Here is a 15,927-nt window from a genome sequence, read left to right on the forward strand (position 1 = left end):
TCGCAAATGTATTGAATCGTGACCCCTGTATTATGATACTTTTAGTTAAATGTTAACCACTCTATAAACGTTTACTTCTTACTCTAATCCTAAATTGAATCTAATTCCGTTGCACCAGCACTTCAATTTAATATGTGATCCAGTATTAACTTTAAATACACTTGAGGAGGTTTGACTTTTAAAATGGCCGCCTTTTTGAGATGGATAGGGCAAAAATAATCAAGTTCCTTGAAAAAAAGTTAAGGGACAGACTCAACCATTTCAGTTTTATTGTGCTGCTGCTGAATTTCTCTCAAGATTTAAATTCAGCAACAAAACTGTTCTGGAGCTGAAAAGGAAGATTGCTGTCTTTCTTTTTAAGTTGTGCAACAGAGCTCTTGATTTACTCGTTTAAAACCTAGTTTTGCTAAACTCGGATTACAATGAATCTTAGATTAAATTCATCCTTGTTGGTATAACCCAGCCGTAGTTATTTTTCCTTATTCTTTTTATTAGATCGGTTTTCATTTGAATGATAGCTTTTCTCATTTTAAACATTCTTTGAATTTATTGTTCTGTTACTTGTACAGAATTAAACCCTGTAATGTCTAGCTATTATTCCAGATGCTCCACCTGTTTTGGGGAGGAGTTCCTGGATCTAAATGTTTGCTTAGGAAGAGATGTTAAATGAAAGCTCTGGTTACGTTTAGTGTACTTAGCCGTGTTCAGAATAAATTCAGGTTTTCATGTCATCAACAAGTTGACATCACACAGGAGGACAGAGACGTTCAGGTTCGGTGTGCTTCCTCCCTCCGTCCCTCCTCTCCCTCACTTTGTGTGAGAAAAGCCAATAGGCAGGTCTGCCCTCCGTGTTGATAGTACACTGCTTTGTCTTGGAATGCCCACACTGCTGATAGCAGCTACTATTTATGGCCCCAGTGTGTGTGAACAAGGAAACACACGCACACACAAAAGAGCTCATAGCTTAACTGTGAACACAGCCACATGTTCTACTGACGCTCTCACTGTGTGGACGCGCTATACAAAAATAATTACTCAAAAATAGTTTGCTGATTCATCATCCTCTCTCTTTCCATCATAAATCAGGATATGTCAGTTTCATATTCTGTGTTGATGTGTGGTTGTATTGTTTTGTTACGTGGATGCTGATGTGTGTGTTGTTCCCTACTGTTGGAGCACGTGCTCCTCTTCTCTGTGGGTGTGGGTGTACAGGGCTGTAATGTCGAGGTCAAGTGCCACATTTCTTCTCTGTAGCACATGACAACCAAAAAGGGTCAAGGGGCCAGTCGTCCTCTTAAATGGATTGTGGCGCTGTAACGGGTGTCCGCACGCACACACACACATATACACACATGTATATCAAAGGGCTGCCCCCTGAAAGCTTATGAGTCCAATCATCAGTTGACTTGAAATTAAAGCGAGCCTTTGTTTTAGTTTTTTTTTTTTAGGCTAGATCTATGAAGAACTTTGTGCTCTTGGAAGCAATTGAATTATGGACACATTATTTATATAGATATGAATGGTGATGACATGGCAAAAAAAAGGCACACCCACAAAGCATGGCAAACGAGACGGGGAACATATTTCAAGACCGGGCCTTTCCAAGCCGATCGAGAGCAAGTCGCGACGCACCGCCACAGAGGAAACACGCCCGGTCAGGGTCATCCAGCACCACGGAGACGTCCCACAAAGAGATCCTCCCACACCAAGCTGACCCCACCTAGTTGAATCACCCTGGCAAAAGCCAAGCCCACCCACTGAGGAACGTAAAAACATTCTCGGTTCATTAAGAAACTGTGGCGACATGTGACTTTGTTAATGTGGACGGAATCATTGCTGAAAGTCATGCAGCAATGATTCCGGGGGGTGGTGTGTGTGTGTGTGTATGTGTGTGCGCGCGTGTGTGTGTGTGTGTGTGTGTGTGTGTGTGTGTGTGTGTGTACGCGCAGAGTAATTGCAGCTCGTTAGGAACCCCAGAGAGAGCAGCCTCGGAGTCATTAACTGCCGTTTTCCGGCTTCTCCCCTCGCTCTTTTTTTTTTTCACCTAAACCAGTCTTCATTTCCTTGACCTCTATGCTTTCCTTTAACCCCGCCCACCCAACCCGGTCTGTCGTCTCTCCAACCCCCCAACACACACACTCTATTTTCCTCTCAAAATCCCCATATTCTGCATCCCACAGAGATATCTTCATTATCATCTCGGCTCATTTCGATAATGTCTCCCTCTTCCATTTTATATTTTCTGCTTTTTACCACTCACAACAGTCTTTCGCTCCCTCCCCCCACCCCCTCTCTGACTTTCTGTCCATTCTTGCTGGAACAAGGACCCCTAACAGCAGCACCTGAATCAGCCCTGTGTTTTATCACTCGCACTGCTGGACAGAAAGCTCATACATGACCCAATGTCACGTTCACTGATGTTTACACACACAACCCGTCAGTGCTCACGTTTCCATAAAGGGCGTTTGTAAGTGGTTTATCCCATGAAAGGACAATGAACAGGAGTTTAAACTGCATCGATGTGGGTTTTGTTAGCATTATGTTATGACTAAAAGAAATAGAGTACAAATTATGAAGTAAATTTGGAAATCAGGCACTGAAGGGTTTTAAAGTACCGTAATATAGAAACACAAACTTGTCCCTTTCACCTCGGCCACCATCTTTGCCTCATGTCTGTCCCTCTGCGTCCCCTTCAACCCTTCTCGTATTCCCCTGGAGAGGTGCGGCTCACAGTTGGAGACGTCTGATTTATGCTGTATTCACATGGAATCAGGCAGACCGGAAATCATTTTAGTGGCCGAGAGCAGGACGGTAAAATCAGGTGAGAGCGGGCAGAGAATACAGGCCACGGTAATAGAAGACGGCACTGCCGTCCGCAATAAAATTTACAACCAGATGTTACGTAGCTCCCTCACACAAGGAGAAAGTTTGCAGTAGCACATTGAGAGAAAACTGCATTTTTTTTAGCTACATGTATTACTAGAATAATTACTAATAATAATTCTGTAGTAGACACAGAATCATTTTTTTGAATATATTTTATTCCATCAACATAGCAACATGCGTCATGCGTGTTTCAGTCCAGCTTTATAGTATGTTGACTTTTTTTTAGCGTTAATGTGTTAAATTGATAAATTAGCTGGTATTTGTTTAAGAAAAGGCAGTTGTCAGACTTTTACAATGTTTGAGTAAATGATCCTGAGGAATATTAAGATAAATGATCATTTACAGAAGCCTTTAAGTCCTTTAAGTCCTAACTTTGTGACAAGATTTGAACTCAAAAGGTTCACTTGAAATTAGCAACCAATTCTTGGCCTTTGGTTGCCATCAGTGGCAAACACTTTCTAACATATACAAAATAGTGAAGTACACCCCAAAATACATATGTTTTCTATATTTATTCCATTAGTGATATTCAAATATTGCTGGTAGAGTCAGAACCAGAAGCAGACAACTCTGCACGTGCGGTGGTGCGTTTACTCGCTTCCCTACAGACGTCTGTTTTAGAGACAACGACTTTGTTCTAGATTCGGCAAAACTCTTGGCTGCCACTCCGTACTTGATTGTTAAATTTTGTTAAATGTTGCTGTTTAAATGGATCCCAACGCTAAAAACCTGAACGATAAAGTTGAGCTGCTTGTTTGCGGCTAGATATTGCCGTCTACCATCCAATCTACTCAAACATCTTCACTGGATTAGCCACACCAGATCAACCTACCGTCTCCATCTGCCAAATTACACTGCGGTCAAGTCAGCAGACACTCAGATCTCCGTGGTCAACTCAGCAGACACTTCAATTGTAGTGCACCTATACGCTGAAACTTACGGTAAACGCAACCAAACGGCACAGGACGGGAGCGAGCGAAGGATTTTGCAAAGTTAGCGGAAAGATTAACGTGAAAACTTCCGGTTTTCTACAGACGAACATCCTGTTTTCAAAATAAGATGCCAACAAAGTATACATATTGCATAATGAAATGAGATTAAATGAATTATATTCCAATAAGTATAAAAAATGATACCATCATCTCGTGAGTTAAAGGGAAAATACACCTAAATTGTGCGTAAAGTGTATTTATTCTTTGATTTGAGGGTTGCTGGGAATTAATAATACCTGACTGACAGTCAATTAAGATGTTTTACGAAGCAAAAACTCTGAACTGAATTTATATCTTCAAATGGCAAATTTCTGAAGTTTTTTTTTTGAAAATTAAACAATTTTACTGTACCAATTAAGAGATATTTAAAAGTAAATGTCATACATTTGTACCGAGGAACAGGTAATTTCTGAATATTTGAAGTGTTATAAAAAGTATTCCCTCAACAATTCCAAACAATGATTGATGTATACAGGTGCATCTCAATGAATTAGAATATCATCGAAAGTGTGATATATTTCGAGTGTTTATTTCTTTTAATTTTGATGGTTAGGCTATGGCTTACAGCTAATAAAAACCCAAAATTCCGTATCTCAGAAAATTAGATATTACATAAGACCGATTTAAAAAGAAAAAAAAAAAAAAGAAAAAAAAAGGATTTTTAATACAGAAATGTTGGCCTACTGAAAAGTATGTACAGTATACAGTATGCACTCAATACTTGGTCGAGGCTCCTTTTGCATGAATTACTGCATCAATGCGGCGTGGCACGGAGGCGATGAGACTGTGGCACTGCTGAGGTGTTATGGAAGCCCAGGTTGCTTTGATAGCAGCCTTCAGCTCGTCTGCATTGTTGGGTCTGATGTCTCTCATCTTCCTCTTGACAATACCCCATAGACTCTCTCTGGGGTTTAGGACAGGCGAGTTTGCTGGCCAATCAAGCACAGCGATACCGTGGTCATTAAACCAGGTATTGGTACATTTGGCAGTGTGGGCAGGTGCCAAGTCCAGCTGGAAAATTAAATCAGCATCTCCATAAAGCTTGTCAGCAGAGGGAAGCATGAAGTGATAAAACACAGTGGACCAACACCAGCAGATGACATGGCTCCCCAAATCATCACTGACTGTGGAAACTTCACACTGGACCTCAAGACACTTGGATTGTGTGCCTCTCCACTCTGCCTCCAGACTCTGGACCTTGATTTCCAAATTAAATGCAAAATTGACTTTCATCTGAAAAGAGGACTTTGGACCACTGAGCAACAGTCCAGTCCTTTTTCTCCTTAGTCCAGGTAACTTAGCTCAGGCAACTTAGCCCAGGTAAGACACTTCTTACGTCTCTGGTTCAGGAGTAGCTTGACACAAGGAATGCGACAGTTGTAGCCCATGTCCTGGATACGTCTGTGTGTGGTGGCTCTTGAAGCACTGACTCCAGCCGCAGTTCACTCCTTGTGATTCTCAACCAAATTCTTGAATGACCTAAACCCCAGAGAGAATCTATGGGGTATTGTCAAGAGGAAGATGAGAGACATCAGACCCAACAATGCAGATGAGCTGAAGGCCCCTATCAAAGCAACCTGGGCATCCATAACACCTCAGCAGGGCCACAGTCTCATCGCCTCCGTGCCATGCCGCATTGATGCAGTAATTCATGCAAAAGGTGCCCCGACCAAGTATTGAGTGCATACTTTAAACTGTACATAGACATACTTTTCAGTAGGCCAACATTTCTGTATTAAAAAACCTTTTTTAAATTGGTCTTATGTAATATTCAAATTTTCTGAGATACAGAATTTGGGGTTTTTATTAGGTGTAAGCCATAATCATCAACATTAAATGAAATAAACACTCGAAATATATCACCTTGTGTGTAATGAATCTATATCATATATGAGTTTTACTTTTTGAATTGAATTACTGAAATAAATTAAGTTTTCGATGATATTCTAATTCATTGAGATGCACCTGTATACATTAACCATTGTTTGGAATTATTGAGGAAACACTTCAAATATTCAGTTATTGGATATTTCTTGGAACAAATGTAGGACATTTACTTTAAAAAATCTCTTAATTACCACAGTAAAAATGTTTAATTTTCTGTATATGTGTAGTCAGAGATTTCCTCAACTTATATGCATCAGTCATTGTGTGAAATTATTGAGAAAATAGTTTTTATAGCACCTCAAATATTCAGAAATGTACCTGTTTCTGGGTACAAATGTATGAGTTTTAATTTGAAATATCTCTTAATTGGTACAGTAAAAATGTCTAATTTTCAGTATGGGTGGAGTCAACGACGTCCTCAACACATGTATATCAGTTATTGTCTGGACTTATTGAGAAAATACTTTTTATTACACTTCAAATATCCATTTATTAGATATTTTCTCAATTCAAATGTATGAGTTTTACTTTGAAATATCTCTTAATTGGGACAGTAAAAATGTCAAATTTTCAGTGTGGGTGGAGACAACGACGTCCTCAACACATGTACAGTATATCAGTCATTGTCCGGACTTATTGAGAAAATACTTTTTATTACACTTCAAATATTCATTTATTAGATATTTTCTCAATTCAAATGTATGAGTTTTAATTTGAAATATCTCTTAATTGGTACAGTAAAAATGTCTAATATTCAGTATGGGTAGAGTCAACGATGTCCCCAACACATACATGTCAGTCATTGTCTGGAATTATTGAGAAAAATATTTTTGTAGCACCTTAAATATTGTGATATTACCCATTTTTGTCCTGAACATATATGCATTAGTCGTTGTGTGGAATTATTGAGAAAAACATTTTTATAGCACCTTAAACATTTAAAAAATGTGCCATTTGAAGATACAAATTCAGTTCAGAGTTTTTGCTTTGTAAAATATCTTAATTGACCGTCAGTCAGGTATTAACTTCCAGCAACCCTCAAATCAAAGAATAAAGACACTTTACGCACAATTTAGGTGTATTTTCCCTTTAACTCAGGAGATGCAGGTAGCATGTTTTATACTTAATGTGAATATAATTCATTTAATCTAATTTCATTATGCAATATGTATACTTTGTTGGCATCTTATTCTGAAAACCGGATGTTCGTCTGTAGAAAACCGGAAGTTGTCTCACGTTAATCTTTCCGCTAACTTTGCAAAGTTCTTCGCTCGCTCTCGATCTGTGCCGTTTGGTTGCGTTTACCGTAAGTTTCAGCGTATAGGTGCACTACAATTGAAGTGTCTGCTGAGTTGACCACGGAGATCTGAGTGTCTGCTGACTTGACCGCAGTCAAATTACCTCCGTGCTAGCCCCAGGACTCCCGGGTCTGGTCCACAGCGCTACATCGTCGTCCTGCTATTGGAGCTGTCGGTCTTCCCTCCCTGCCTGCCACATAACTTGCCAACACGAGCGGCTTGCACGAGCACACCTGTTTACCCTGCCGGAATCTTTCCGTCCCGGCGCGGTTAGCAGGCTCGGGTTGGTCTTCTCCGCTAGCCACAGCCGCAACAGACCTCCATTTTCCGGGCAGGATCGTCCGGCTAACAGGCTGGTAGCCCCTCCAGGCCACCACTCCTTCCTCACCGGACTGTTGGCGTCTTGCCGCTGTTATGCTGTGGATCATCCCGTTGGTACTCCTGGGACGCACATCGCTTCTCCTCTCACGGATAGCCGGCTCTTGGTCACCAGCTAATGCTAGCTTATCGCTAGCGCTCTCCAACCGGACCATGCCGCCGCTGTACTCCACGTCAGATCTTCACAACTTCAACAACCACCTGCGTCCGGACTGCATGGACATTCTCAAAGAACATGGAATACTTCGCCGAGGCCATCCTTCACACAGAGGTTCTGGCCGCATGTTCACTTACAACTTCACCAACTCCATCCCATCCCTCTGGTCCTGAAGCACCCGAACTTCCTTGTTACGTCACCACCACAACAAACAACACGTGAATCTGTCCAATCTCCGTCCCCTTCCTCAGTCCTCACAGCCCATCACAAAGCAACATCACCTCAACACTCGCTCACTCAACAACAAAAGCCTCATTCTGAATGAATTCATAACAGACAGTAACCTTGATTTCCTCTGCCTCACTGAAACATGGCATAAACCCCTAGACTACTTCTCACTGAACCAGACCACTCCCACAGGATTCACATGACAAACCTCGTCCTGAGGGGCGGGGAAGTGGTGTTGCTGCTGTTTACAGGAAGGACATTAAAACAACCACCATTCCCATTCCTGTTCATTCTTTTGAACACCTTGCCTTCAAATTCTCTGGTCCCACTCCTTTGGTTACTGCTGTAATCTACCGTCCCCCCAAGCCAAATCCCTCCTTTCTCTCTGACTTTTCAGATTTTGTGACTCAGCTATGTGCCATCTCACCTTCCGTTCTCCTCCTAGGTGATTTTAACATCCACATTGATAACACTGACTGTAAATCTATGACAGAATTCCTGGAACTACTACAATGCTGCAACTTCACACAACATATCAACTTCCCCACCCACAGCAGAGGTCACATCCTGGATTTGGTCTGCTCCACTGGTCTCACAATACCGCAACTCTCCAGCCTCAACCTCAACATCTCTGACCACCTGGCTATCACCATGGACATTGACATCCCTATCCCCATCCCAAAAGCTAAGCGCAACATATCCTTCAGAAACCTCAAATCTATCTCCCCCACAACTCTCTCAGCCTCTCTTGCCAGTACCATGTCTGCCTCCCCTGCCCCGCTGTCTGATAATCCCTCCGATCTTGTAAACTACTACATAGCACACTCTCCTCCTGTCTTGATCAACTGGCTCCCATGAAAACCAAAACTGTCTCATTCACACACTCGGCTCCCTGGTACACTCCCGAACTCCACCAGATGAAATCCCGAAAGCGCCAGCTTGAAAGACTGCAAGAAAACCGGTTTAACAGTCCATATCCAAGCCCTCTCCGACTACCTTCAACAATACAAAGATGCTCTCATCTCAGCCCGGTCCACCTACTACTCACACCTCATACAGTCTGGCTCCTCTAAACCAAAGGCTCTCTTCTCCACAATAAACAAGCTTCTCAAACCCAAGGACAACACCTCCACATCCTTCACAGTGAACAAATGCAATTCTTTTCTTTCATTTTTCCAAACAAAAATTGACACCATTTACAGCAACCTGAACACCTCCCCCGCCTTTTCCATCTCTCCACCTGCCCTCCCCTCCTCCACCCCTCAGCCCCTTTCTCAGTTCCCCATTGGAGCTGCCTAACTCCACAACTGGAATGAGAAGCTCCACCTGCATCCTGGATCCCATACCATCTAATCTGGTCAAGGACTGTCTCCCAGCCATCTCACCACTCATCACAGTCATCATTAACTCCTCCCTCAGCTCCGGTTCAGTCCCTGACACACTTAAACTGGCTGCTGTCACCCCCATCCTCAAAAAACCTGGACTTGACCCTGACAACATGAGCAATTTCCTTCCCTTTCTGTCAAAAATACTGGAACGCATTGTCGCCACACAACTCAAAGCCCACCTCATCTCCAACGATCTGTTCGAGCCATTTCAATCCGGTTTCCGCTCACAGCACAGCACTGAAACAGCCCTCCTCAAAGTCACCAACGACCTCCTCCTCTCCTCAGATGCTGGTCACCTCAACATTCTCATCCTCCTCGACCTCACTGCAGCTTTTGTCACTATCAACCATAACATCCTTCTCTCCCGCCTCGAATCCTCCCTCAACATCACCGGAACTGCTCTCTCCTGGATTAAATCATATCTCACAAACAGACAACAGTTCATCAGTATCAACGACTGCACCTCCACTGCTCCTCTGTCTCAAGGCGTCCCCCAGGGTTTGGTGCTTGGTCCTCTTCTGTTCATCCTCTACTTGCTCCCTCTTGGTAACATCATCCGTCAACATGGTCTTCACTGTTACGCCGATGATGTCCAGCTCTACATCTCTACAAAGGCCATTACCACTGCAACTCACTCCATTCTCACCAGCTGCCTCACTGACATTAAATCATGGATGCAAACCAACTTCCTCAAACTGAACTGTGATAAATCTGACATGATTATCATCGGTCCCAAATCCCTCAACAAAACCAGTCACAACTTCTGCCTCACCATTGACAACTCCACTCTGTCTCCCTCCCCACACATCCGCAACTTTGGAGTCATGTTCGACAGCAACCTCTCCTTTGAACACCACGTCAAACAAATCACCAGAACTGCCTTTTTCCACTTAAAAAACATAGCCCGTCTCCGCCCATCACTCTCCTCATCTGCTGCTGAAACTCTGATCCACGCCTTCATCGCCTCCAGAATTGACTACTGCAACAGCATTCTTCACGGCACATCATCCAAAATCCTAAATAAACTCCAGTACATTCAGAACTCTGCTGCTCGCCTGCTCACCCACACCCGCTCCCGTGACCACATCACCCCTGTTCTCCAGAACCTCCACTGGCTCCCCGTCCCACAATGGACTGAATACAAAATCCTTCTCCTCACTCACAAAGCCCTCCATAATCAGGCCCCCTCCTACCTCACCGACCTGCTTCACCACCACACTCCATCCCGTCGGCTCCGCTCCTCTGATGCCAACCTACTGTCTCTTCCACTCAGGACCAAGCACCGGACATGGGGTGACAGAGCCTTCTCCATATCTGCCCCCTCCCTCTGGAACTCTCTCCCCAAACATATCCGAGACTGCACTGACCTTTCCACATTCAAATCTCAAATCAAAACCCACCTGTTCAAAATTGCTTTTAAAGTGTGACCGATATTGTGTATTTTATGTTTTTAGTGTATTGCTTTTATATATAATGATTTTAATGTAAAGTGTCTTTGAGTACTCTGAAAAGCGCTATATAAATAAAATGTATTATTATTTATTATTATTATTATACACACTGTTGTAAGCACACTGGGCAGGTGAAGGCGTCACTTAATATGAGATAAGAGACACCATAGCAAACTCGGTTAGATGAAAACTGCTTGGCTAAATTAGTCTGAAACACAGACGAGTTGCCATGTTTTCGAAGCATTTGAATGGCTGATGAACTCACTGACCTTGCAATTTACTGGATGCCTGGTATTCACTTTCTCTATCAATGTTACAAAAAGTTTTTACAAAAGTGTTGCTAATATGTTTGCGTATCTTCTAAAGCCACATCGGCAGTAAAATTGTTCCGAACATGTTAGAAGCGACTCGCTCAAATCCCCTTTTTCACCTGCCTTCATGGCCTTTTTATTCTTCCACATCTATAACACCCAGTCATTATTTCACACATTTCTGCCAACATGCTGCTTTTTCCCTCTCTCTTCCTTCTCCCTCCCTTGTATTCTCAACCTCCCTTTCTTTTCCTCCCCTCCAGCCTCGCTCTGTCTGGAAGCTGCCGAGGAGCTGAATGGTTAGAGCCAGGATGAAGTCATCATGTCTTTATATCATTATATTCTCCTTTTACCTTTTTTAGGCACAGAAAAACCCATAAGGGTGGGGCATAGATTGGCTGTCGATGGGAGCGACACACACACACACACACACACACCCTTTAACCCTGTTATGTGCCCGCTCTCGCTCTTCCAGCAGGCTCCGGCCTTTCCATCCCCAACTCCCTCACAGTTTCCATGACAAGGCCCCTTTAAATGGGCACAGTCACATTTCTTTTTGGGAAATGCTGCGTAAAGTGACGTTGACGTTTGGTGCATAATACTCTACTTTATGGCTTCTCAGGGAAATAATCATCACTTTTGTGGCGCAACATGTCTCGGTGAAAAGAACAAACTTATCCACTAGCTTTCATTTGGAAAATGGTGGTTTTGAGGTTTTTTCTCCTCAGTCTAACTAATAAAGGACGACCAAGCACTACCTGTGCTCCCAAAACCAGCCATTCAATCGAAGGTGAAGCCACCTAAACTAACTTTCTCCCACATTTTTTAATGATTTTCTAAATGTGTAATTTATTTATTTTTGCACATATTGAGGGTTGTTTTGCTTCTTACGATCACCAAATAGAGTGCAGCAGGGATGCCTTATTTCTGTAGGCCAACCAGGAAGTTGGCATCACACTTGTTCGCTCTACAAATGGGAGTGCAATGGGATTCTTCCATTGGATTTAGGATTATGGCAGAAAATAATCTCTGCAGCAAAAAATGAACACATGAACACCACTTTTATATTTCTGAAGCGTAAATGCAATCGTCGGAAGTAAAAAGCTAACGTTAGGCTATAAACAAACTACATGACAGTCACATGACATCACGTCACCACCACTAACCTAAAGGAGGACTGGTGTTCTAGCGATGACGTTTAGTCGTCTTATTTAGCCACTTGTTAGAAAACGCTATTTTTAAGACACAAAAAAGCTTCTAAATTCACCAGAGGGGTATTTACTGACAAATTAAACTAACAAAAAACATTGACTTCGGGAACAGGAAGGGCAAAAAAAAAGCTGCCTCATTTCCTTGTTTTAGGACTCATTCCTGCAGCGCTCTAGCTAGCTAACTAATTCCACCATCATAAAAATATAAAAAGCACCACATGAACTGCTCCGTTTGGTCCACATTACTTTGTTTTTGTATTACTGGTCGTGGTAGCCAATACCCCTTTCAATTAGCTTATGCTAATTGCTAGCATGCTGACTATTATGATTATGGTAGGTAGGAGTGCTGTAAAGGGTCTGTTATGATAATAAAATACAATATGAACTCTTTGTATCATTCTGTTAATTTGAGGTTCATAGAACGACCTGCCGTTTTATTTACAGTGCCGCTACAACGCTAACCAGCATAACATTTGGTTGGCGGTTTAGCAGTTGTTTGCAGTACACACCTAGAGCAGATAAACATCTTTAGCATGAAACTCCCCTTCGGCGGCCACTAATTCCTAACAAGCGTCTTTTTCAGCTACTTTTCCACTCAAGCTAATATATTCATGTGATTTTGTGTGTATTCCAACATGAGAATGTACACATTGACTCGCTGTTTGCCACAGACAAACTTTCCACACCATGGCACACTAACACACACACACACACACACACACTTTTTCTTCAGTGTGTGTGTGTGTGTGTGTGTGTATATGAGTGCAGGCTGAGTAAACCCCACAGTGGTTTCCAGGCCCAGGGTGAATAAAGGTGCCTTTTGTCAGGCCTGGGGTGGGTTGGGGCGGCTAGTGAGGAGGTGGCGGCGGGAGGGGGGTCCAGTCTGGAACAAGCATGAATGTTCCCCTCAGTTCCCTCAGACATCGCACCTCCCTGCCTACTTTCACAGCAGTGCTAGAAGAGAGCCAGAGGGTGGGGGGAGGAGGGGGAGGAGGTCGTCGTCAGGGTGGAGCAGTGGGGGGTGGGGCGGTGGGGGTGCCAGGGTGTATTCGAGGAGGTGAGCGGGAAGCCGGGGGATGGGCGGGGCTTGCGTCCAGCCAGTGAGCTCATTGGAACAGCATTGTTGTTTCATCCTCCTACCGAGCGTATCGTTTTTTTTGGGAGGCATACGAGCCGCCCGACGGCCAGCTCCCTCAGTTGCCCCTCACCGCTGCAGCAGAGAGGAGCCACCCCCCCACCCCTCAACACCGACACACACACAGCATGCCCGACTTACACACATGTAGAACGCCTGGTGTAATGTGTAAGCAAGGTCGAGCGTTAACTTGATTGTACAAGTTTGGGACAACCGTACTGAGTGAGTTTTGCTGCTTTTTTTTAAAAATTTCTTATTTTTTCTTACTCATCTGAACATGGGGTTGTTTTCTTTTACAAAACATTTTCCCTCCTCTTCATCCCTAATGCGGTGCGAAACGAGAGTGGACCGATTGAAGAATTTCACATTGTGACGTACGGCGAGGACAAACACAGAGAGACAGTAAGACGTGGAAGAGGACAGGACGGAGACAGAAAAAGGTGTTCCTAACCGGAGTTGTTTTGTCTCTCTCCGTTTCTCCCTCAGCCGTCCGGAGCTCCGGTGGAAAATGACCCTCTGGGCTCGCTGCCTCCTGGATGGGGTAAGTTTGCCGAAACACTCTCCTCGCACAGACAAAGTCCCTCTCAGTGAGGGGTGCTGAGCCGTTTACGAGACCTCTTCTCTCCGAATCTAGTTCGGTTCTGAAAGCCCCTCTGTACCTGCCGGAGGTGTCTGGTTGTCGGAGGCATATCTGATCAGTCGCGAATGGATTCTCAAGTCTGTGCTGAGTTTTTTTGGGGGCTTTTTTTGACAAATCTTGCCAGCAGTCAACAGCAAAGCAATCTCCATTTAGTCAGTTTAACTTATTCAAACTGCACTTTGCATTTCTGCAGACGAGGTTTGCAGTGTTTTCTCTTCTCCACAGAACTCTGAGCACATGTTTGATGATTTTAAACCTTGATGCACCAGAAACAATGCTGGTTCTGTGTATTTGACTATTTGCTTGAGCTTCTTCCTTGTTGTCCCCAGTGAGCAGATCAGCTGTTAACTGATTGATGACTCTGCTCCTGATTTTAAGTTTTCTCTTGCTCACGTTATAACAATTCATCCACAAATTACAGAGGCCATATTATTGACTGTGACTCGTTGTCGGACATATATTTTCTCTAATGATTAATGCATTGAATCACACGTTCATTCATACAGGAACGCCGCTGGCAGCTCCCTCCGACATTTTCACCCACTTCCATCACGTTCACTCCAAGAAGAAAAAAAAAAAAAAAAGCTTACTCTCTGCCCATGATGCCTTTTCAGCATGTTGCGGTACTACCTCTTAGACGAAAAACCTCAATTATATCGCTGGCTCTGATTCGCTTCTCTGGGGCGCTCGTTTTTTTGGCTGTTTATTTTTTTCATCTGCGGTCACTTCCCTCGCTTTTTTTTTTTTTTCTTTCTTTTTTCTAAAGGCTTAAGATTGAAAAAGAGAAAGATGGGAGAAAAAGTGGAAAGATGGAATAGAAGCGCAAGAGAGAGCAGCGAATGAAAGAAACTAGAAGAGAAGGGGGGCAGGGTGGTCAAATTGGATAGTACTGTTGCGGGAGTGGGGGGAGTCGAGGAGAAAAGCGAGTGAGAGTTGCAATGTGAGCACTACTGTTTCTGGGCCCTCCACACACTCCTGTTAATGAGAAAAAGATGTTGGGGGCGATGGAGGGAGGAGGATGGGCCACCAGCTCCTCTCTCATGAGACCAGTGGCCCGTTTCTCACACACACACACACTTTGATAAATTGTTATTCTGTTTTTAAGCTTCTTTGATCTAAACTATTTCTTTTTGAAAACCTCGGCTCCATGTTTAATATTTGCTCCCAACAACGTGGTCACTCTGACTTTCAGACACCCCCACTGCCACCTTAAATCCACACACACACACACATACACACTTGGGTTTACCCCGGTGAGGTATTTGAATCAAGCCTTGGTGAAATATCACACAGACTTGCAGACTTTCTATCGTGGTGGTGAGATTTTTTTTTTCTTCTTCTCCATCCCAACTGACAGAGTGAACCCAGTTGTTGATCTCCTGAGTATCTGTTGTGGAAATTTTCAGAATCCTCTCCGATTTAGTTTTTTTTATCACAGATCACAATTAAAAAATAAACACAATAACTTGATCGTGTAAATTATCGGGATTATTGTGAATATCGTCATATGAAACACTTGAAAAAGCTGTCTAGTTGGCATCATAGTAGAGAAGAAAAAAAACGTACCTTATATAAGATTGTTTTTCACTAAACAAAGATTTGTGTCCTCTGTGTGACGCAATACAAATATTAATTTCTTAACAAAATATAAGGTGAAGTGACTCCATTTTGTTTTAGTGCCATTTTGGTGACTATCGGGACATTATCGGGATTATTTCGGCCAGGATAAATCGTGATATCTTCATCTCATCACACTCCCACTTCGAACTCGCTTGTTCTTCAGCGTGCCGTTGTTTTTCTGTTTGTGTCCACAGAGAAGCGTCAGGACAATGGCAGAATCTACTTCGTCAACCACAACACGCGGACGACGCAGTGGGACGATCCTCGGACACAAGGGTGAGACTCTCTGAGTGCTAACGTGTGTGTGTGTGTGTGTGTGTGTGTGTGTGTGTGTGTGTGTGTGTG

At 43.3% G+C, this 15,927-nt stretch overlaps 1 protein-coding gene across 1 annotated transcript in view; it reads left to right on the plus strand.

Annotated features, from left to right (window-relative positions):
- Window positions 1–15,927, plus strand: part of wwp2 (WW domain containing E3 ubiquitin protein ligase 2) — a gene marked incomplete at its 5' end in the record, with an annotated part of 49,864 nt that overhangs the window by 17,156 nt on the left and 16,781 nt on the right. Inside the window, 2 exons of the mRNA XM_031868096.1 lie at window positions 13,809–13,863; window positions 15,777–15,858. Of these exons, the coding sequence (XP_031723956.1) occupies window positions 13,809–13,863; window positions 15,777–15,858 (137 nt within the window). The remainder of the gene's footprint in view (window positions 1–13,808; window positions 13,864–15,776; window positions 15,859–15,927) is intronic.

Source organism: Anarrhichthys ocellatus, unplaced genomic scaffold, assembly GCF_004355925.1.
Source record: "Anarrhichthys ocellatus isolate YVR2014 unplaced genomic scaffold, GSC_Weel_1.0 scaffold41, whole genome shotgun sequence".
In the NCBI taxonomy this organism is placed as follows: Eukaryota; Metazoa; Chordata; class Actinopteri; order Perciformes; family Anarhichadidae; genus Anarrhichthys; species Anarrhichthys ocellatus.